General features: G+C 48.0%; 1 protein-coding gene across 1 annotated transcript; it reads left to right on the forward strand.

Moving 5' to 3' along the window:
• The first annotated feature begins 1,807 nt into the window (after positions 1-1,807).
• Positions 1,808-22,945, forward strand: LOC310964411 (uncharacterized protein). Its single transcript, XM_083937531.1, has 20 exons — positions 1,808-2,350; positions 3,251-3,351; positions 3,585-3,654; positions 3,778-3,908; positions 4,536-4,624; positions 5,019-5,118; positions 5,198-5,241; positions 5,508-5,585; positions 6,427-6,623; positions 8,940-9,004; positions 9,150-9,256; positions 9,648-9,750; positions 10,570-10,669; positions 15,427-15,466; positions 15,544-15,595; positions 16,376-16,484; positions 17,314-17,397; positions 17,497-17,614; positions 20,798-20,888; positions 21,360-22,945. The coding sequence occupies exons 1-20, from the start codon at positions 1,918-1,920 to the stop codon at positions 21,432-21,434; spliced, it is 2,187 nt and encodes a 728-aa protein (XP_083793657.1). The 5' UTR covers positions 1,808-1,917; the 3' UTR covers positions 21,435-22,945.
• Positions 22,946-24,531: the final 1,586 nt, after the last annotated feature.

Here is a 24,531-nt window from a genome sequence, read left to right on the forward strand (position 1 = left end):
CCGTCGGAGAACGCTTCGGCTTTTGCCGCCCGGAAGAACGACTATAATCAGTGCTGTAGTTATAATCATTCCTCTGAGTTTTACCGATATATGTTTGTTAGTCAGTCAACGCACCACGAGGTTGACGGATGGACAGTTGGATATCATCTGCATACGGTGTGACTTAAATCTGTTTGTCCCAAATATAAAGGAAAAGAACCGGGGCCCCAGGACGAAGCCCTGCGGGACACCACGAGACATCTTCTAATTCTACTTAGAGTGAGTCAGTCAACGCACCACGAGGTTGATCGCCTCCACCATGAAGAAGATCTGGATGCCGTAAGTAGACGAGGGGCACGGGTTCCGCAGGTTCCACGGGTTCTCCTCAGAGGCGTTCAGAGAGGACGGCGTGCTGTTGGAGGACGAGTTCATCCTCACAGTCACTCACCTGTGTCCTCAGGTCGCTCAGTGAGTTATATAGACACACACACACACACACACACACACACACACACACACACACACACACACAAACACACACACACACACTTGGTATTCAAAACCATACATCAGGCCGCAGCGCTGTTGTTTTGCATGATGAGACCGAGCTGCGTCACACACACAATTAATGATTCGTTCAAATGAGTTTTGGGTCATTAATGCAAAAATAAGAAGCTTTTAAATCAAATCGTTTTTTATTCGTATCATGAACAGAACACGATCCAAACAGCCATCAGAGAGAGAGCATAATACATTTAAATATATATAAAAAATATGAAAATAAATAATATAAAATAATATTCAGAAAATAAAATAAACATATTACAAAATAAAAGTAATTAAAATATTTTTGAACGAGAAAAATGAAATAGAGAGAATAAAAATAATAGAAAAATGTAAACATAAATTATAAAATATTTATGAAATGAAATTAGTAAAAGTAAATTAAATAGATTACAAAATAAAACAATTTAAATATTTTACAACAAGAGGAAGCTATCATGTAGAGAAAATAATATTGAATAAAATAATATATAGGAAAATTAATAAAAGTAAATTAAATAGATTACAAAATAAAACTAATTAAATATTTTACAACTATCAAATAGAGAAAATTATGTCGTATATAATTTTTTTGATAAAATAAGTAATTAAATAATTATTTTTCCATGAAAAAATTAAGAACTTCAAGAGTTTTTATACTTTTTTTCCACAAATTTGAGAGATTTTAGTTCATTCTGGTTTAAGTTTTATTATTATTACGTTTTTGTTTCCATCTGTGCAAATAAAATATGGCATAAAATCAACAAGTAAATAATTAATAATAAATTCAGTTTTATATGTCTCATGTTCAGAATACAGAATTACATTTCTACACTTATTTAAATAATAATAATAATAATAATAATAATAATAGTAATGATGATTCTACTACTACTACTACTAATAATAATAATAATGATATTAATAACAACAACAGCAAAAATAATAATATTAACAACAACAACAACAACTACAACAACAACAACAACAATAATAATAATGATAATAATAATAATAATAATAATTCCTTTATTGTCCACTGTGGGTCTTGGCTTCACTACATAAATAATAACACATTAAATTAATAAAATTTCATTAAATAAACTTAAAAAAGCGTAAAAAAGTGAATTGCGAACGTCCCAGAAAGTGTTTTCGGTGTGAATCACGTCATTTTATGAATATCTTTGGTTGTTATGGCAACGGTTCATTTCACCCGAAAGGAAGCAGGAAGTAAAACCCCGGAAGGACGGGAGGGTTCCCTGACGTGTTTCCGGTCGGAGTGTTTTTATGGACGGACGAGTGCACCTTGAACCCGTCGCGTTAGAACTCGCTCTTTTCTTTTCTTTTACATGATTTAAATAAATAAATAATAATAAATAAAAACATTTATTAATTATGTCGAATTTAACACATTTGCTGCGTCACGCGCCCCCGGGCCTCGGGCAGCTGTCACGCGCCAGAAGCAGCAGTTTTTTAAAGCATGAGGATTCAAACAGGACCGGGACCGGGACCGGGTCCAGGAACGTGTCTAGGACCGGGTCCAGGTGCTACTCGAGCTCTGCAGGGAAACATGAAGATTCAAACAGGACCGGGACCAGGACCGAGACCGGGACCAGGTCCAGGACCGGGTCCAGGACCGGGTCCAGGTGCTACTCGAGCTCTGCAGGGAAACATGAAGATTCAAACAGGACCGGGACCAGGACCGAGACCGGGACCAGGTCCAGGACCGGGTCCAGGACCGGGTCCAGGTGCTACTCGAGCTCTGCAGGGACCAGGCCGGTCCGGATCGGCTGCGCCTCCGGGTTCTGGGGAGACACCGCCGCCTCAGGTACAAACAAACAAACAAACAAACAAACAAACAAACAAACTTTTGTTGTTTATTTATTTGTATTTCCGGTGGTGGATCCAGTTTTCACAGTTTTCAGGTCAAAGGAGTAAAAATATAAAAGTAATAAAAAATAATATTAATAATAAATCTGTGAAATAAAGAAAGAAAGAAGAAATTAATGTGAAATATCGAGAAAATAACGAGAATAATAATAATAAATGAGTGAATTTGTGAATGGAAATGGAAAGAGACTTAAATAAATGTATAAATATAAAAATTATAAATAAATAAAATGTAGAAATTTAAAAGTATAAATAAATAAAAAATTGAATTCATGTGGAAATATAAAATTATAAATAAGTACAATTATAATTAAATACAATTGTAAATAAACGTGTTAATATAAGAGTATAAATAAATAATATTATAGATAAATGTGTAAATAGAGAAATAAAAAGTATAAATTAAATGTATATGTAAAGAAATAAATACAAGATAAATGTGGAAATATTAAGATATTTGTATATTTATAAAAAATACACATTTTTTCTATTTTTCCTTTATTTATTGGTTTTCCTCTCCTCCCTTTTGCTTTTCACTAACCCTAAAAACAGAGACGTTTATATGTTTTATATGCTAAAATTAAATAAATATGTATTTAAAAACATCTGAATAATATTTACAGAAATAAATAAACAAATAAATGCTTCATAATTATTTTGTTTTTTCAGTGAAATTATTTTTCTCTGTTTCTTTTCACCTCATTTTCTTCACTTTAAGTTTCAGTTGCTGATTTTTGTGACTTGTTTCAAAAATCCACAACATTTGATTGATTACGTTGATTTATTGTTGATCAATAATCAATAATGTAGCTTTAAATATCTAAATAACTGTGTTCAGTGCCTCAGTTGATCTTCAGCGGGAAACTGGACTTCCTGGTGTTTGACTACCTGAGTGAGATCACCATGTCCCTGCTGACCGCCGCCAGGACCAAGACGCCCGTGAGTTATTATATATATTATTATATATATATATTTATTATTATTATATTTATTTTTAGTTCTTTAACCATTTATTTAACTTTCCACAGGAAGTTACGCTTCTCATGGCGGCCATTTTGTTTCCTGCTGCAGGCTCTGGGGGCTGAAACTAAATATAAATGAAGTTTTATTGTTTTATTGTTTATTGTGTAAACATTATAAATGTGTTTGTTTACGTTTGTTTGCTCCTGCAGACGCTCGGTTACACGCCGGACTTCGTCCAGATCGCCCTCGCTCCGTTCATCAACGACATCCACAGGAAAGGTCACGACGCTTGTTATTAATATTATTATTATTATTATTATTTAATATTATTATACCGTGTTTGTTTTGGACCGCTCTGCTGCTGTTTGTCCTGTCTCCATGGTAACGGCTGTGATGTCACAGGTATCCGTGTGGTCAGTAACGCAGGAGGCGTGAACCCGCTGGCGTGTGCCGCCGCCATCCAGGAGGTCGTGAAGAAGGCCGGCCTGGACCTCAAGGTCGCTGTGGTGACCGGCGACGACCTCATGCCTCATGTAAGGTCGCTACGGCAACACCATCACTGTCATCGTCACCACAACAACCGTTATCATCTTTTAGTAAACATGGTCCTTTCCTCCTCTCCTCTCTTGTCTCCTTGTCTCTTCTCCTTTTCTCCTTGTCTCCTCTCCTTGTCTCCTTGTCTCCTCTCCTTGTCTCCTCTCCTTGTCTCCTCTCCTTGTCTCCTCTCCTTGTCTCCTCTCCTTGTCTCCTCTCCTTGTCTCCTCTCCTTGTCTCCTTGTTTCCTCTCCTCTCTTGTTTCCTCTCCTTGTTTCCTCTCTTGTTTCCTCTCCTCTCCTTGTCTCCTTGTCTCCTCTCCTCTCTTGTCTCCTCTCCTTGTCTCCTCTCTCTTCTCCTTGTTTCCTCTCCTCTCTTGTGTCCTTGTCTCCTCTCTCTTCTCCTTGTTTCCTCTCCTCTCTTGTCTCCTTGTCTCCTCTCCTCTCTTGTCTCCTCTCCTCTCCTTGTCTCCTCTCTCCTCTCTTGTTTCCTCTCCTCTCCTTGTTTCCTCTCCTCTCTTGTTTCCTCTCCTTGTCTCCTCTCCTCTCTCCTCTCTCCTCTCTCCTCTCCTTGTCTCCTTGTCTCCTTCTCTCCTCTCCTTGTCTCCTTGTCTCCTCTCTCCTCAGAGAAGCAGCCTGACAGAAGTAAAGATGGCGGACGGCGTCAGCAGACAGCAGTTACCTAAAACTCTCCACAGCATGAACGCGTACCTCGGGTACGAACACGCCGACGCCATCTTTACTCTCCGTGTTTGTGCGGCGTAAACAAACTCTCTCTCTCTCTCTCTCTCTCTCTCTCTCTCTCTCTCTCTCTCTCTCTCTCTCTCTCTCTGTCTCTGTCTCTCTCTCCCCCCCCACTCTCTCTCTCCCTCTCTCTCTCTCTCTCTCTCTCTGTCTCTCTCTCTCTCTCTCTCTCTCTCTCTCCCCCCCCCACTCTCTCTCTCCCTCTCTCTCTCTCTCTCTGTCTCTCTCTCTCTCTCTCTCTCTCCCCCCCCACTCTCTCTCTCCCTCTCTCTCTCTCTGTCTCTCTCTCTCTCTCTCTCTCTCTCTCCCCCCCACTCTCTCTCTCCCTCTCTCTCTCTCTCTCTCTCTGTCTCTCCCTCTCTCCAGGGCTCTTCCTATCCGGCGCTGTCTGGACCTCGGGGCGGACATCGTGGTCACGGGCCGCTGCGTGGACAGCGCCGTGGCTCTGGGGCCTCTCATGCACGCCGTACGTCTGCTTGTCTTTACGTCAGTGTCCGTGTGGAGACACGGTTCAGGAAAGTAACGCACGTTTTTATCCGTTACAGTTTGGATGGAAGAGCACGGACTACGACCTGCTGGCTGCTGGCAGGTACACACGAGCTAACGAAGCTAACCAAGCTAACAGAGAAGAACTTCACTACCCACAATCCTCAGCGTCACTGCCACACAATAGCTTTTTATTCAAAACGTATAAATAATACTGTGTGTGTGTGTGTGTGTGTGTGTGTGTGTGTGTGTGTGTGTGTGTGTGTGTGTGTGTGTGTGTGTGTGTGTGTGTGTGTGTGTGTGTGTGTGTGTGTGTGTGTGTGTGTGTGTGTGTGTGTGTGTGTGTGTGTGTGTGTGTGTGTGTGTCAGTCTTGCAGGTCACCTGATCGAGTGTGGCGCTCAGAGCACAGGTGGAGTCTTCACCGACTGGCACAAAGTTCCTGACTGGTGAGAGACCGACCATTAAATCCTCTTTTACACACGGCAGGTCTGGAAAGGTCTAGAAAGGTCTTGAAAGGTCTGGAAAGGTCTTGAAAGGTCTGGAAAGGTCTTGAAAAGGTCTTGGAAGGTCTGGAAAGGTCCTAAAGGGTCTTGAAAAGTCTGAAAAGGTCTTCGAAAGTGTGAAAAGGTCTGGAAGAGATCTTGAAAAGTCTTGGAGAGGTCTGGAAAGTATGAAAGGGTCTTGAAAGGTCCTAACAGGTCTTGAAAGTACTGAAAAGTCTTGGAAATGTCTGAAAAGGTCTTGAAAGGTCTTGAAAGGTCTGGAAAGGTCTTGGAAGGTCTGGAAAGGTCTTGAAAAGGTCTTGGAAGGTCTGGAAAGGTCTTGAAAAGTCTTGGAGAGGTCTGGAAAGTATGAAAGGGTCTTGGAAAGGTCCTAAAAGGTCTTGAAAGTACTGAAAAGTCTTGGAAATGTCTGAAAAGGTCTTGAAGAGGTCTTGAAAGGTCTGGAAAGTATGAAAGGGTCTTGGAAAGGTCTGAAGGGGTCTGAAAGGGTCTGGTAGGGTCCGGAAAGGTCTAAAAGTGTCATTAAAAGGTCTGGAAAGGTCTGAAAGGGTCTTGGAAAGTCTGGAAAGGTCTTGAAAGGTCTGAAAGGGTCTGGAAAGGTCTTGAAAAGGTCTTGGAAAGGTCTGAAAGGGTCTTGAAAAGGTCTTGAAAGACAGTTTCGAACACAGACTCCGAAGGAATCACAAGATTTTCAAATTAAAAGCTCAAACGGTGCAGTTTCTGTGTCCGGGTCGGTTTAATGCGGCGGCTGGCGTCCGTGTGTTTGCGTGTGTTTGCGTCTCAGGGACAACATGGGTTTCCCGGTGGTGGAGTGTTCCGGAGACGGCGCCTTCGTCCTCTCCAAACCGCCCCAAACCGGCGGCCTCGTCTCCTTCGGCACGGTGGCCGAGCAGCTGGTGTACGAGATCGGCGACCCGCGGAGATACCTGCTGCCGGACGTCATCTGCGACTTCAGCCGGGTGGTGATCGAGGAGGTGGCAGGTACACACACACACACACACACACACACACACACACACACACACACACACACACACACACACACACAGAGTCAGCGCTGAGGACACGACCACAGCCTGAACTGCGCTCTGTTTTCATAAGCTCCAAACATTGATGTGGAAACCTTAAACAAACACGTCTGGAGCGTTCCGGTTCGACCCCCGACTGAACCCTCACCCTCCTCTGAACCTCCAATAAACTCCTTATCAGCTGCGAGCCGCTGATTTCCCTTTTTTGGAAACTAAACATGGATCCATCACCCCGTCTGGAGGCTCTGCCCCTAACATGAACTCCTCCTCAGCGATAAGGAACCAAAGACTCTTAATTTGACGGGTTCCTCGGTCGGTGTCGACACTGAATTCACGCTGCAGCCGAATCTGCAGGAGTTTAAACTTCACTTCTCTTTTCCGTCTAACGCGCTTCTTCTCCGACTCATAACTCTGTCAGATCCCTTTCAGACCTTTCCCAGAACCATTTAGAACATTCCAAGACCCTTTCACACTTTTAAGACCTTTTCAAGAACTTTCCAGACCTTCCAAGACCTTTCCAGACCCTTTCAGACCTTTCCGGACCTTTTCAAGACCCTAAGGGACCCTTTCCAGACCTTTCCAGACCTTTCCAGACCTTCCAAGACCTTTTAGACCTTTCCAGACCTTCCAAGACCTTTCCAGACCTTCCAAGACCTTTCCAAGACTTTCCAAGACCCTTTCAGACCTTTCTGGACCTTTTCAAGACCCTTTCCAAGACTTTTCAGTACTTTCAAGACCTGTTCAGACTGTCAGACCTGTCCAAACCTTTCCAGACCTCTTCAAGATCCATTCAAGACCTGTCCAGACTTTCCAATGCATTTTAAGCTCTTTTAAGACCTTTTCTGAACGTTCCAGACTTTTCCAAGACCTTTTCAGACCTTTCCAGACCTTTCACAGACTTTTCAGTACTTTCAAGACCTTTTAGGACCTTTCCAAGACCTTTCAAGACCTGTTCAGACCTTTTAGGACCTTTCCAAGACCTTTCAAGACCTGTTCAGACCTTTCCCAGAACCATTCAGAACATTCCAAGACCTTTTCTCACTTTCAAGACCTTTTCAGACCTTTTAGGACCTTTCCTGACCTTTTCAGACCCTTCAAGACCCCTTCAAGACCTTTCCAGACGCTTTCAGACCTTTCTTGACCTTTTCAAGAACCTTTTCACCCTTTCAGACCTTTCCAAGACTTTCCAGACCCTTCAAGACCTTTCCAGACCTTTTCAGACTTTGTCAAACCTGTCCAGACCTTTTCAAGACCTCTCCACTCAACTCACTATTATTATTATTATTATGATTATTATTACTTCCTACTTACGTGCCCCAGTGCATCATGGGAAATGTAGTTCCCAAACTCAGAGTCTAATTTTCCCCAAAATAGAAGCAAAGAAGATGAATAACAATAATAATAATAATAAATACATTAAAATGAACGTATTCTTTTAAGTAACTGCGGCTTCGACTCTCACACGGTGGCGAATCCTGTCTGTAAGAACAAAAATAGATAATAATAAATAATAATAATCAGCATATTTTCAGTCATCTTTGTAAAGATTCAGTGTAACAGGAAGTGATGTCGGGGCCGGGATGTTCTGGATCAAACAGGGATTTGAACTTTTCTCCGTGTTGTTGCCAAACGTGTAAATATTTCCGTCCCGCTGAACTCCACGGCCCCGTTTGGCCACTTCAACCCCCCGCCCCACACCGCCCCCCCCCCCCCCCCGACCCCCCCGCGCTCTCAGGAGCCGTTCATTTCATAAGAGGACGGAGGGAACGTGAACTGGACTCGACCCGGGGCTGCGTCTGCAGACCGGGTCACACAGAGGGCTGCGGGGTGGTCTCAGCACACGGACGCTCGCTGGTGTGTGTTTAAGACCACGGGGTCACGCAGCGGCGCCAGAACGTCCCACTTTCAGGAGTTTATGGGAATAAAGTGGAATAAAACGACGTGTGAGGGGTTCAGACTTTATCTTTTATTTATATTATATATGAATATTTATATTTATGGTCTATTTTTTATTTACAGAAACAAACTTTTAACAAATCATAAACACACAAACTCTGTTAGGACGACAAATACCATCAATAATGTGACAAATAAATCTATTAATAAATGAATTAATCCATTAATGATATAAATAAATCCCTAAAAAAGGACTTTATTTAAATAAATGTGTCAAAGTATTTGATGTTAAGTTTATAAAGACGCAGAAACTCGTTCGCGTCGTTCAGAATCAGAAACCAGAGAAAATGAAGTTTGTCTTTAAACGTTTCAGGAGTCGACGGCGGCGCCGTCCGAGTCACCGGAGCCAGAGGCGTCGCTCCGTCTGCAGACTACAAGGTAAAAACTCCTGTTACTGTTTATAATGTTACTGTTCCTGTTCCTGTTCCACTTCCTGTTCCTGTGCAGAACTGAGTTTACTTTATTACGTTTGTCTTTAAAAGGTTTAAACTAAATTACAGAGTGATACGAACTCCCTCTGCAGGTGTGCGCCACCTACATGGACGGGTTCAGGGCCACGGCGGTTTGTCCCGTCTCAGGTCCCAGAGCGGCAGAGAAGGCCCGAAGGACGGCAGACAGCATCATCAAGAGGTGTGTGTGTGTGTGTGTGTGTGTGTGTGTGTACGTGCGTGCGTGCGTATGTAAGGGAGAAGAACATGATGCTCTGAACTTAATCTATGTTCCTCAGAGTAACTTGTGTGTGTGTGTGTGTGTGTGTCTGTGTGTGCATGTGTGTGTGTGTGTGTGTGTGTGTGTGTTTCTGTTGGTGCGTGTGTGTGTGTGTGTGCGTGTGTGCGTGTGTGTGTGTCTGTGTGTGCATGTGTGTGTGTGTGTGTGTGTGTGTTTCTGTTGGTGCGTGTGTGTGTGTGTGTGTGTGTGTGTGCGTGTGTGTGTGTTTCTGTTGGTGCGTGTGTGTGTGTGCGTGTGTGCGTGTGTGTGTGTGTGTGTGTGTGTGTGTGTGTGTGTGTGTGTGTGTGTGTAGGACGAGGAGGATGCTTCAGCAGTTGAAGCTCGAGGATTTCAGCTCCGTCAACATCCAGGTCCTCGGAGCGGAGGACACGTACGGCCCCAACGCTCGCAGCACGGTGACGCTCTTCTTCTTCTTCTTCTTCTTCTTCTTTAGTTTTAGTCGTGTTCTCAGACCAGCGACATTTCCTCCACCATCATCCGTCTCCGTCTGACCGACTCGTTACGACGTTTTCAAACCGACACACAACATCACGGTCACCTTTAACTCAAAGAACCGTTCAGCGGTCTGAACCGGACAGAAGTCGTAGATTAATGAGATTAAAAGTCGCAAATGTACAAGAAAAAAGTCGCAGATTTACGAGAAAAAAGTTGCAGATTTCTGAGATTTTAAATTAGCAAAGTTTTGTGTGTTTTTTAAATAAAAAAATCGTATTTTTGATGCGAACATCTCACAAACAAATCCAAACAATAGCGTGTTTGCACCGACAGCAGAAGCAGCTGCAGGTGAAAGAAAGAATCCAGTGAACTGAAAGTACGACACGAGTGTGAAAGTGGAGGAAAACGTCCGTCAGACACTTTAAACGACATCATTCAAACGTCTTTGAACACTGAACAGAACGTGTCTTCTCCTCACGCGTCCGTGTCTCCGTCAGAAGCAGGTCGGGGCCTTTTCACGCCTCTGAACTCTGCTTCTTTAAATGTCGGTGTAACACAGACTCTCCTCATCCCTCCATCCCTCCATCCCTCCGTCCCTCCATCCCTCCGTTTGCCAAAAACCTCTCTGCCAGCAGAAGCGGGTCAGGGTCGGAGTTAAGCCTGTGTCACACTCCCCCTGCTCCCCCTCTCTCCACTTCCTCCTCCTGGTCTTGTGTGTTGTTGCTCTGTGTCATTAGCGTGACGTTGGGCCCCTGTTCCCCGTCCCTCTGTGTGCTCAGGGCTCCAGGGAGGCCGTGCTCTGGATGTCCACCCACCACAGACAGAAGAAAGCTCTGGAAGTGTTCTCCAGAGAAATCGCTCCTGCAGGGACGGGCATGGGTACGACACACTGTGCACAAGTCCACACCGTCCACACCGTCCACACCATCCACACCGTCCACACCATCCACACCGTCCACACCGTCCACACCGTCCACACCGTCCACACCATCCACACCATCCACACCGTCCACACCGTCCACACCGTCCACGCCATCCACACCATCCACACCGTCCACACCATCCACACCATACACACCGTCCACACCGTCCACACCGTCCACGCCATCCACACCAACAACACCATTCACGCCATCCATCCACACCATCCACACCATCCACACCCTCCACACCGTCCACACCATCCACGCCATCCACACCATCCACACCATCCACGCCATCCACACCATCCACACCATCCACACCGTACGCACCGTACACACCATCCACACCATCCACACCATCCACACCATACGCACCGTACACATCATCCACACCATCCACACCATCCACACCATCCACACCGTCCACACCATACGCACCGTACACACCATCCACACCATACGCACCGTACACACCATCCACACCATCCACACCATCCACACCATCCACACCATCCACACCATCCGCACCGTACACACCATCCACACCATCCACACCATCCACACCATCCACACCATCCACACCATCCACACCATCCACACCATCCGCACCGTACGCACCGTACACACCATCCACACCGTCCACACCGTCCACACCATCCACACCGTCCACACCGTCCACACCGTCCCCGCCATCCACACCATCCACGCCGTCCACACCGTCCACACCATCCACACCGTCCACACCATCCACACCATCCACAACCATCCACACCCTCCACGCCGTCCACACCGTCCACACCATCCACACCATCCACACCGTCCACACCGTCCACACCATCCACACCGTCCACACCGTCCACACCGTCCACACCTTCCACACCGTCCACACCATCCACACCATCCACACCATACACACCATACGCACCGTACACATCATCCACACCATCCACACCATCCACACCATCCACACCATACGCACCGTACACACCATCCACACCATACGCACCGTACACACCATCCACACCATCCACACCATCCACACCATCCACACCATACGCACCGTACACACCATCCACACCATCCACACCATCCACACCATCCACACCATCCACACCATCCACACCATCCACACCATCCACACCGTACGCACCGTACACACCATCCACACCATCCACACCATCCACACCATACGCACCGTACACATCATCCACACCATCCACACCATCCACACCATCCACACCGTCCACACCATACGCACCGTACACACCATCCACACCATACGCACCGTACACACCATCCACACCATCCACACCATCCACACCATCCACACCATCCGCACCGTACACACCATCCACACCATCCACACCATCCACACCATCCACACCATCCACACCATCCACACCGTACGCACCGTACACACCATCCACACCATCCACACCATCCACACCATCCACACCATCCACACCGTACGCACCGTACACACCATCCACACCATCCACACCATCCACACCATACGCACCGTACACACCATCCACACCATCCACACCATCCACACCATCCACACCATCCGCACCGTACGCACCGTACACACCATCCACACCATCCACACCGTCCACACCGTCCACACCATCCACACCGTCCACACCGTCCACACCGTCCACACCGTCCACACCGTCCCCGCCATCCACACCATCCACGCCGTCCACACCGTCCACACCATCCACACCGTCCACACCATCCACACCATCCACAACCATCCACACCCTCCACGCCGTCCACACCGTCCACACCGTCCACACCATCCACACCATCCACACCGTCCACACCGTCCACACCATCCACACCGTCCACACCGTCCACACCGTCCACACCTTCCACACCGTCCACACCATCCACACCATCCACACCATACACACCATCCACACCATCCACACCGTCCACACCATCCACACCATCCACACCATCCACACCATCCACGCCATACACACCATCCACACCGTCCACACCGTCCACACCAACAACACCATCCACACCGTCCACACCATCCACACCATCCACACCATCCACACCATCCACACCATCCACACCGTCCACACCATCCACACCAACAACACCATCCACACCGTCCACACCAACAACACCATCCACACCGTCCACACCATCCACACCATCCACACCGTCCACACCATCCACACCGTCCACACCGTCCACACCATCCACATCATCCACACCGTCCACACCATCCACACCATCCACACCATCCACACCATCCACGCCATACACACCATCCACACCGTCCACACCGTCCACACCATCCACACCATCCACACCATCCACACCATCCACGCCATACACACCATCCACACCGTCCACACCGTCCACACCATCCACACCGTCCACACCGTCCACACCGTCCACACCGTCCACACCATCCACACCATCCACACCATCCACACCATCCACACCGTCCACACCATCCACACCATCCACACCATCCACACCATCCACGCCATACACACCATCCACACCGTCCACACCGTCCACACCAACAACACCATCCACACCGTCCACACCAACAACACCATCCACACCGTCCACACCATCCACACCATCCACACCGTCCACACCATCCACACCGTCCACACCGTCCACACCATCCACATCATCCACACTATCCACACCATCCACAACCATCCACACCCTCCACACCATCCACACCATCCACACCATCCACACCATCCACACCATCCACACCGTCCACACCATCCACACCGTCCACACCATCCACACCATCCACACCATCCACACCGTCCACACCATCCATCCACACCATCCATCCACACCATCCATCCACACCAACAACACCAACAACACCATCCACACCATCCACACCATCCACGCCGTCCACACCATCCACACCGTCCACACCATCCACACCATCCACACCATCCACACCGTCCACACCATCCACACCATCCACACCGTCCACACCGTCCACACCCTCCACACCAACAACACCATCCACACCGTCCACACCATCCACACCATCCACACCATCCACACCGTCCACACCGTCCACACCGTCCACACCGTCCACACGTCCACACCGTCCACACCGTCCACACGTCCACACCGTCCACACCCTCCACGCCATCCACACCCGTGCATTAACAACTATATATATATGATTATGATCCAGAACATGAAGGCCACAGAACATAATACAAGAACTTTAAAGTGCAGACTCGTCGATATTAAAACCAGGATTTGAGGCGTTGCTTAGGTCGCACTCCCACTGTGCCTCCGTCCCGTGCCCCAGCACGTGTCACGGCTAAAGTCTGGTTCCTTTGACCAGTGTGAGTGCAACCGTACCACGTCTAGGAGCGGAACGCTTGCCGTCCACGGCCCGTTTGGGAGAGGTGGGCTTTAGTAAAGCACGTTTGCACGTGTATGAGCACGAGCGTGCGCACGTGTACGAGCACGAGGCCTACGGCGGTTCTGAGGTCATTTCCTGTGCGCCTGTTGAGAAACAGTCTGAGACTTCTGTTTCTGCGCACGCTCTACGTGTTTTCTCTTCTGGGAAGGAAAAAGACCGTTGATGATATTTCAGCAACTCAAATCTGCACCTTTTTAAAACTTAACATTGGCCGTATTTTGGTTTGTGAGAGTTTAGTGGTTAGCACTGTCGCCTCACAGCGAGAGGGTTCCTGGTTCGAATCCCGGCTGGGGCCCTTCTGTGTGGAGTTTTCGTGTTGTCCCTGTGTCTGCGTGGGTTTTCTCCGGGTTCTCCGGTTTCCTCCCACAGTCCAAAGACGTGCAGGTGTTGGGTTCATTGATGACTCTAAATCACCCGTAGGTGTGAATGGTTGTCTGTCTCTGTTCGTCTCTATGTGTCCTGTGATAGACTGGCGTCCTGTCCAGGGTGGACCCCGCCTCACGCCCGATGTCAGCTAGGATAGGGACAAGAGGCTGAAGATGAATGATGATGTGTTTAGTGACGTGGTGTCTGCGCTCACGCTGGAGTCCAGCAGGTGGCAGCGTTCAGTGCGTCACAGGTGTTCAGTTCACCGTCACAGAGGAGGAAAGAAACAGGAAAAATTCTCTTTTAACGACTTTTTTAGTGACTCAAAACGATTCATCCGTATCAAAATAGTCGGGGATGATTTAATAGTTCACAACTCATTTATTTATGGATGATAAATGGTGTTTTTTTAGCCTTAATAATGATTAATATCACCAATAATTCACCAAAGGGATGCGGTTGAACCTGCGTGTTTTTGCATATTTCTCCTTGTTGCAGAAGAAAATGAGAAACATGCATCGGTCGTGTGAGTTACGGCTGCGAACGCGTCCGAAAACATGTTTTAAAACATGTGAACCCGCGTGCTTTAGGGGTGAAAGATTCAAAATTCAAAAAATGCAAGAGTGCACACACACTCCTTCAACTGCTTCAAGTATTAATAACTCTCACACACCCACACACACACTGGCAGTGCAGAGGGAGGCTGCAGATAAGGATGTTTACGGTGACGAGTTCAAATCCACCACACACACACACTGTGAACTCTGCGTGCCTCCTGAGTCACGCTGCAGAACTGAAAATAGGCCAGGAAGCTGATCTGAGAGCAGCTGCTGCACCTGCTGGAGCTGCACTGTTGTTGTGTCTTTTGTGTTTTTAAAGAAAGAATAAACGTCTTTTCTCCGCGCTCGCAGCTCCCGGACTGACCGGCATCGTGGGCGGACGACCCCGAGTGTGAGTTGAAAACAAATGCATTTGTTCCCTGAATTTAAACGTAACACTGATCAGAGTAACGTCCGTTTCCTCTCAAGGTCTCCGGTCCTGAAGCCCTTTTTCTTCCTGCACCCAAAATCTGAGCTGAAGGTGAGTTTGATTTGAGCTCTGCATTAAAATCCTAAAGCTGCGTTCTGCCCGCACGTGATGGACGCGCTTTATTCGCACAAACTGCAAGAAATTAAAGTACCGCAAGAGAAGAAAGTACCGCAAGAAACGAAAGTACCGTAAGAAACGCAAGTACCGCAAGTACCGCAAGAGACGAAAGTACCGCAAGAGACGAAAGTACCGCAAGAGACGAAAGTACTGCAAGAAACGAAAGTACCGCAAGAAACGAAAGTACCGCAAGAAACAAAAGTGCCGTAGGAAAATGAAAGTACCGCAAGAGACGAAAGTACCGCAAGAAACGCAAGTACCGCAAGTACCGCAAGCAACGAAAGTACCGCAAGAAACGAAAGTACCGCAAGTAACGAGAGTACGGCAAGAAACGAAAGTACCGCAAGTACCGCAAGAAACGAAAGTACCGCAAGTAACGAAAGTACCGCAAGAAACGCAAGAAACAAAAGTACCGCAAGAGACGAAAGTACCGCAAGAGACGCAAGTACCGCAAGAGACGCAAGTACCGCAAGAGACGAAAGAACCGCAAGAGACGAAAGAACCGCAAGAAACAAAAGTACCGCAAGAAACGAAAGTACCGCAAGAGACGAAAGTACCGCGTTGCTTGATCATATTTGGGTCCTCGCTCCGATCGTCACGTCTCTACATCGACTTCCTGAATAATCTTTTCGCGTCCATCACGGCGGGTGAACAACCTTCACTTAACTGTGACTTGGGTCAAACGTCTCGTTCTCGTTCCTCTCCCGTCTGCAGGTGGACGTCCACGTCGCGGGAGAGCTGGTGGAGTCTCTGTCGGAGGCGGAGCCGCACGCACCTGAGCAGGAAGCCCCTCCCACCTCAGCAGAGGAGGAGCCTGACGCAGGTAAACGAGCGCTCCACGCGTGTCTCCTTTAGTCTGAGGAGGTTCCAGGAGACCCGTGACGGTGACATCTGGAGGTCGGCTCTACTTTACCTTCGTCTCTGTGGGTCAGGAAACACGCGGACACGACGTTGTTATTAAAACACAGAGAGGTGCAGTGACCGACGTCGACCTGCAGGGGGAGACAACTCCCGTTTCCTACAAACACACAAACACTTGAACACAACTGACGTCAAACTGAACAAAACACATAAAAGACTCGTTAAAAGAAACAGTCAGACCTCCGGGATTACTGGTGTGTGTGTGTGTGTGTGTGTGTGTGTGTGTGTGTGTGTGTGTGTGTGTGTGTGTGTGTGTGTGTGTGTGTGTGTGTGTGTGTGTGTGTGTGTGTGTGTGTGTGTGTGTGTGTGTGTGTGTGTGTGTGTGGCATCTCCCATTCCTGAGAAAAACAAAATGTGCCACTCTTCATCCTTTCACCAACGCTGCATTCACAAGGCCCCGCTCTCTCTCCCACACACACACACACACACACACACACACACACACACACACACACACACACACACACACACACACACACACACACACACACATTCCCCACGGAAAACAGGAAGTGCTCTCCAATCACAACGAAACAAACGGAGCGATTAAAAACATTCAAATGAAGGAAGAAAAGACGGATCAGCTGCTTTTCATATTTCTTCCTGTGGTTTTAACTTTAACCAGCTGTAGCTGTGATTTAATACTTTAATGATGTTTTTAATCAATTATGATGTGTGTGTGTGTGTGTGTGTGTGTGTGTGTGTGTGTGTGTGTGTGTGTGTGTGTCCAGGCCTGCCCAGTGGACCTCACAGCTACAGACTGGAGGAGCTGGCGTTCACCCGGAGCGGAGACAAAGGAGACTCGGCCAACATCGGTGAGGAAAGTCTAAGTCCAGTCACTTAGTGCTAAGCTACGCTAAGCTATGCTAAGCTAATTGTGTGTGTGTGTGTGTGTGTGTGTGTGTCCTCTTCAGGAGTGATCGCTCGTCACCCTCTCTTCTTCCCCTACCTGAAGAAACACCTGACTTCTTCTGTGGTGGAGGAATACTTCTCCCACCTCATCCAGCCGGGGACGACAGACGCCGTCACACGGTGAGCAAAGGAGGAGCGCCGCGTTTAGTCTTTGCGAGCGGGTCTCCATGGTAACCATAGGTCTGGGAAAACATTAAATGGGTAAAATATCTCTTTGATCGTAACCAGACTTTTGCGAATATCGGGGTACAATCGAGACACGACGACACGGGATCAGAACAAAACCAAAACATCGAACATGAACTGGGACGGTTTATCTGTTGCGTTCTCTGGTAACGGCCGTTTAGCCCCGCCCTAAAGCGCCCCAAGGCCAGAAAGTGGTCTGTTCGACTCTAAGGGTGCCCTCCCACTGTGTGTCCGTCCCGTGCCCCGTGCTTTAGGGTCCTTGTCCCCCCCTCCAGGCCCGTTTGTACTCACACTACCTGGGCCTCGGAGAATGCTTCTTGCTGCCTATACGTCATCACGCCGTAACACGTCACACGCATTGATGACGTCATGGCGATGCGTGGCTTTGTTTCCAGATCTTTCCGTAGACCTCGGAGTTTTTGTGCGTCTTGTCGACTGTTTTTGAATCTTTTCATCGACCAAATCTGCAGTAAACACTCCACCTCCGCATCACACCAACGTGAACCTTTCACCGCCATTGTTTGAAATGTCCGCGCATGGTCCCTCCTTCTTTTTTCTACGTCCCAACAGGCGCACAGGAAATGACCTCAGAACCGCCGCAGGCCTCGTGCTCGTACACGTGCGCACGCTCGTGCTCGTACACGTGCGCACGCTCGTGCTCGTACACGTGCAAACGTGCTTTACTAAAGCCCATCTCTCCCAAACGGGCCGTGGACGGCAAGCGTGCCGCTCCTAGACGTGGTACGGTTGCACTCACACTGGTCAAAGGAACCAGACTTTAGCTGTGGAACGTGCTGGGGCACGGTACGGAGGCACAGTGGGAGTGCGCCCTAAATGAACATCATCTTTATGGAGCCGGTGGAGCGTCCTAAAGACACATCTGCATTCATGCTGAAGGGTTAAAGAATGTATTGAAAGACCCAGAGATGGATCCACATTGAGAATGATGGTTCCCAAAGTCTGTATGCATGGCAGGGCTGTTGAATGTTCCACAGCTGGTTGTTATATCGTGTCCACCAGCGAGACTGGAGGAAAACCCCATTTAAAACATCTTAACCATGTTAGTGGCTCCGTCTCCCGCGCCCACAAATACCACGCTGACAGAGATTTAACAGAGTGCTGAAGTCGCCGTGGTTCAGAGGAAAGAAAACCGCAAGTGACTGAGAGGAACCAGCAACACGACTTCCACCCAAACCAAGACACAACACCGTAAACATGGTCGCCCCCCCCACCCCGAGGTAACCACCGGGGCTGACAGCAGCAGAGACACGAGAGAGGACAGAGAGGTTTGTAGTTTAAACGCCCAGAGTTCAGTTTGTCCCCAAACTAAAGACAAAAACAAGCTTTCTGCAACATCGCAGATCCTCTCCTGGGAGCAGAATCTACGACGGGTTGTGTCCAGAACTGTCTCGGACGCCAACTACAGCTGATTTATGTCTTAATATGTTTAACGGGAAACATGCAGCGTGTTTTCAGCTTTTCAAAAACACTGAAGAAAGAAAAATAAGACAGTAAATCAATCTCTGTCTGTTGCAAATACACTTGAAACTCTACCCCATGTTAGAATGAACCAATCCCCATAGACCTCCATGTTAAAATGAATCCCCATAGACCTCCATGTTAAATGAACCAATCCCCATAGACCTCCATGTTAAATGAACCAATCCCCATAGACCTCCATGTTAAATGAACCAATCCCCATAGACCTCCATGTTAAAATGAACCAATCCCCATAGACCTCCATGTTAAAATGAACCAATCCCCATAGACCTCCATGTTAAAATGAACCAATCCCCATAGACCTCCATGTTAAAGTGAACCAATCCCCATAGACCTCCATGTTAAAGAGTCAATCCCCATAGACCTCCATGTTACAATGAATCCCCATAGACCTCCATGTTAAAGAGTCAATCCCCATAGACCTCCATGTTAAAATGAACCAATCCCCATAGACCTCCATGTTAAAGTGAACCAATCCCCATAGACCTCCATGTTAAAGTGAACCAATCCCCATAGACCTCCATGTTAAAGTGAACCAATCCCCATAGACCTCCATGTTAAATGAACCAATCCCCATAGACCTCCATGTTAAATGAACCAATCCCCATAGACCTCCATGTTAAAGTGAATCCCCATAGACCTCCATGTTAAAGTGAATCCCCATAGACCTCCATGTTAAAGTGAATCCCCATAGACCTCCATGTTAAAGTGAATCCCCATAGACCTCCATGTTAAACTGAACCAATCCCCATAGACCTCCATGTTAAAATGAATCCCCATAGACCTCCATGTTAAAGTGAATCCCCATAGACCTCCATGTTAAAGTGAATCCCCATAGACCTCCATGTTAAAATGAATCCCCATAGACCTCCATGTTAAAATGGAGACCCCTGAGCAAGATGGCCGCCGTGTTGACGTATGTCTATGGGTGGACCATTAGCTCATGGTGGCTAATGTTAGCAAGCTTTTCATAGATGTGTCTGTGGTTAGTTCACCGACTTCAGGACTTTAACGGTCGAACGCGCGTAGAGCCGGCGGACGTGTCTTAGCGGTGACTCAGCAGCGGCGCCCTGTTCGCGGTTAGCGCCGCGCCGAGGTGGAGGCCGTAAAGCTCGCTGACCTGCGTCTCCCCTCACACCCCTGGAACCCCTCAACGCCGCGACTGGCGCTTCATTAGTGCACCTCCACTGCTCGTTAAAGCTGCAGGAGACACGCACACACACGCGCACACACACACACACACACACACGCACACTTAACTGCTTACAGACACACACACACACACACTTTCAAACATCAAACACACACACATTAACTTGTGCAATTAACCCTCAACACATGGTGCCAGGCTGTGCCGGCAGGCCTCTGGGTGTGTGTAAGTGTGTGTGTTTTTAAAAGTGTGAAGGTTTGCATTGCCGTGGTTACATGTGTGTGTGTGTGTGTGTGTGTGTGTGTGTGTGTGTGTGTGTGTGTGTGTGTGTGTGTGTGTGTGTGTGTGTGTGTGTGTGTGTGTGTGTGTGTGTGTGTGTGTGTGTGTGTGTGTGTGTGTGTGTGTGTGTGTGTGTGTGTGTGTGTGTGTGTGTGTGTGTGTGTGTGTGTGTGTGTGTGGTTTTACAGATACACTCTGCCGGGGATCCACGGCCTCAATTTCGTCCTGCAGAGTTCACTGGGAGGGGGAGGGGTGGCGTCTCTACGCAGTGACCCCCAGGTAACACACACACACACACACACACACACACACACACACACACACACACACACACATACACACACGCAGCACCGACTTTCCCTTCTTTCTTCACTTCCTCTTTCTGAAGCCTTTCATCACGTCCTCGTCTGAGTTTGGGGGGAAGTTGAATCTTCTTCATCTTCGGGCGACAGCATCATTATGAGCTCGTCTCGTCGTCGTGTTGCTATGGAAACTGAGTTATTCTTTAAAAAAACACACAAACGCATCAACATATACATCGTCTTCCTCCTCTTCCTCTTCCTCTCCATCGTTCAGACGCTGCTGTAAAGTCTTTTTTACCGCCTCGCAGGAATCCACAGCACATCAAAGAGACACACACACACTCACAACGTGCCGACACACACACACACACACACACACACACACACGATGTGTAAATCCTAACACATAAAGGGGGAAACACACACGTTCTGCCTCTTCTGTTCTCAGGGTAAAGCTTACGGTCAGATGCTGCTGGACCTGAAGCTGCAGGGGCTGCCCGACCTTAAGTCCCTGGTGGACTGAGACGGAGACGGAGACGGAGACGGAGACGGAGCTGTGGAGACGATGGAAACACGGGACGACAGGAAATGAAAAGTGAAGGTGAAGAAAGACCTGAGGTGCCTTTTATAAATCGGATCGACACAGAAAAGAGCGTTCGGTTTAATAAAACACCATGAAACGTCTGGATCACACCTGAACGCCTCTTCATTAGGTTTCTTCAGGGTCTGAAAAGTCAAAAGTGCCTTAAAGCGGCGTTCTCTCTACTGTCCAGCAGGGGGCGACGCCACCGACTCCAAAGTCAGGTCTTTGTTTTCATAAAAGTCAATGAGAAAATGAAGCCAATGCTCCGACGTTAGCTGGTGACTTAAAGCGCCAGTCCGCCGTAAATGGATGCTGATTTTCAGCACGAATATAAATCAAATAAGCCGCGGAGACGGTTTCTTTGAGTATGCTCGGAGAGATGCTAACAGTCGCTAACACTGGTTAGCTCCAAAACGTCTTTTTTAACCACTAATGCTGCTGAAAATAACAGCAAACCTCTGCAGCAGCATGAGAAGAGTCCCTACACACACAACAAAGCATCATCGGCGTAGAGAGTGGTGGGTGTGAGGCTTTTTGGGGTCATTCTGCATCTTTTTGTGGTGGTTTTGTATCTTTTTGTGGTGGTTTTGCATCTTTTTGTGGTGGTTTTGCATCTTTTTGTGGTGGTTTTACTTCTTTATGTGCTTGAATGGACTTTACTATGAGAGGAGCTGGTACAGGGGCCAGTAGGTAAGTCTTTAAAACACTCTTTAATAAACTCTGGCTTCACTAACTACGCTGATGACGCTTTGTTGTGTGTTTAGGGACTCTTCTCATGCTGCTGCAGAGGTTTGCTGTTATTTTCAGCAGCATTAGTGGTTAAAAAAGACCTTTGAATGCCTTCACCGTGCTGCCCAGAGCCAACCACTGTTAGCCACATTCGGCTGTTAGCTTCTCTTCGGGCGTTCTCTGTTCATGGTTGATCAACCAAAAAAATCCATGGATTATTTGATGTATTGTCACGGTGAAACAGACCGTGGGGTCCATTTATGGCCGACGTACATGTTCAGGGAGCCTCTGTGTCGCTGCGGTGCGTGCAGATGAGTTCAGCAGAGGATCAGTGAAAGTGTCCCTCGTCTTCCTTTTCTTGGTTATCAGCGGCGCTCTCTTTTCCAAATACGGTCACTTCTGGCTCCAAACAAAAAAAGAAACATCCAGTTTCTGGTCTGCACATGCTCCGTGGGTTCGAACCCCCCCTCCCCACTCCACTGCAGCGGCTTTAGACCCGGAAACAGAAGAAACCAGGAAGCAACGGCGCCCAAAACAAGGTGAAACCAACAACAACAACAAACCCAGGGAGGACTTCACCATGGCAACCAGCGTCACTAGCAAGAAGAGGCGTTTGTGTCCTGGTTGTGTCCAAAAGTCGGCCATTTTGCCCACGTTTGTGATTGTGACAAAGGTGAAAGTGGAAATAAAGGCGTGTTCAGAGCAGCTGGATGTTGGTGCAGCTCCACCTACTGTACCTGTGTGTGTGTGTGTGTGTGTGTGTGTGTGTGTGTGTGTGTGTGTGTGTGTGTGTGTGTGTGTGTGTGTGTGTGTGTGTGTGTGTGTGTGTGTGTGTGTGTGTGTGTGTGTGTGTGTGTGTGTGTGTGTGTGTGTGTGTGTGTGTGTGTGTGTGTGTGTGTGTGTGTGTGTGTGTGTGTGTGTGTGTGTGTGTGTGTGTGTGTACACCGGAGAAAGAGGTACTCCCTCATTTCACCATTCAACCCCCGCACATGGACACCAGGGGACTTCAGTCCGCTGGTTGTTCCCTGAACCGGGGGAAGAACATTTTGGGGTTACTGATGTGCATGGAACCCAAGCCCCGCCCACAGAGAGAGACTTCCTGTTTGATCCAATCAGGAAGCTCCGTCAGCGTCAGTTCTCTGAGTGTCCACTAGGGGCAGGTTTCATAACAGAGCAGTTTCTCATTGAGCCCCATGTTAAACAGGCCGTTTACACAGCATCGTTAAACCTGTTTAAGGACAAAAGAACATTCTAGTCTGTGTGTTTAGATCAGATCTCCAGTCTTCGTTGTTCCCTGAACCGGGGGAAGAACGTTTGAGGGCGCCCTCCCACTGTGCCTCCGTCCCGTGCCCCGTGCTTTAGGGTCCTTGTCCCCCCCCTCCAGGCCCGTTTGTACTCACACTACCTGGGCCTCGGAGAATGCCGTCACACGCCGTAACACGTCACACGCATTGATGACGTCATGGCGATGCGTGGCTTTGTTTCCAGATCTTTCCGTAGACCTCGGAGTTTTTGTGCGTCTTGTCGACTGTTTTTGAATCTTTTCATCGACCAAATCTGCAGTAAACACTCCACCTCCGCATCACACCAACGTGAACCTTTCGCCGCCATTGTTTGAAATGTCCGCGCATGGTCCCTCCTTCTTTTTTCTACGTCCCAACAGGCGCACAGGAAATGACCTCAGAACCGCCGTAGGCCACGTGCTCGTACACGTGCTCACACTCGCACTCGTACACGTGCAAATGCGCTTTACTAAAGCCCACCTCTCCCAAACGGGCCGTGGACGGCAAGCTGACCGCAGTTATTCGTGGAGCGGTTGCACTCACACTGGTCAAACGCACTAGGCTTTAGATGAAAAAACGGTTTTGGCGCGGTGCGGAAGGACAGTGTGAGTGCGCCCTTAGGGAACTGATGTAAACGCGCTGACGGAGAAGCTCCTGCTGCGTGTGAGAAAGAGCAACTCTGGACCCGTTTCTCCCGACGATGTCCGGAGTTCATGTGAGGAAAACACCAACAGCAGAACTCTGTTCCCTCACATTCAGTTTGAGTGTTCCCAGATCTCACATATTAAACTCGAGCCGTGTTGTTATGACTGAAGTAAATCACTGACAGAACCGAGAAAACAAGACCCAAAAATCACTGAAGTCCTCCTTTGAATGCAAAAACCCACCGCAAGTGGAAACCAGCTGTGGGTGAAGGGAAGGTTTTCGGGGTTAAACGTCCACGTTTCCCCTCAGACTCTTGATCCCCGGAGCGGCTTCGGGGCAGCTGACCTCTGACCCCCTTCAGGAGGAAGCGGCGGTTTGGG

The sequence above is a fragment of the Echiichthys vipera genome (assembly GCF_963691815.1).
Source record: "Echiichthys vipera genome assembly, chromosome: 22".
In the NCBI taxonomy this organism is placed as follows: domain Eukaryota; kingdom Metazoa; phylum Chordata; class Actinopteri; order Perciformes; family Trachinidae; genus Echiichthys; species Echiichthys vipera.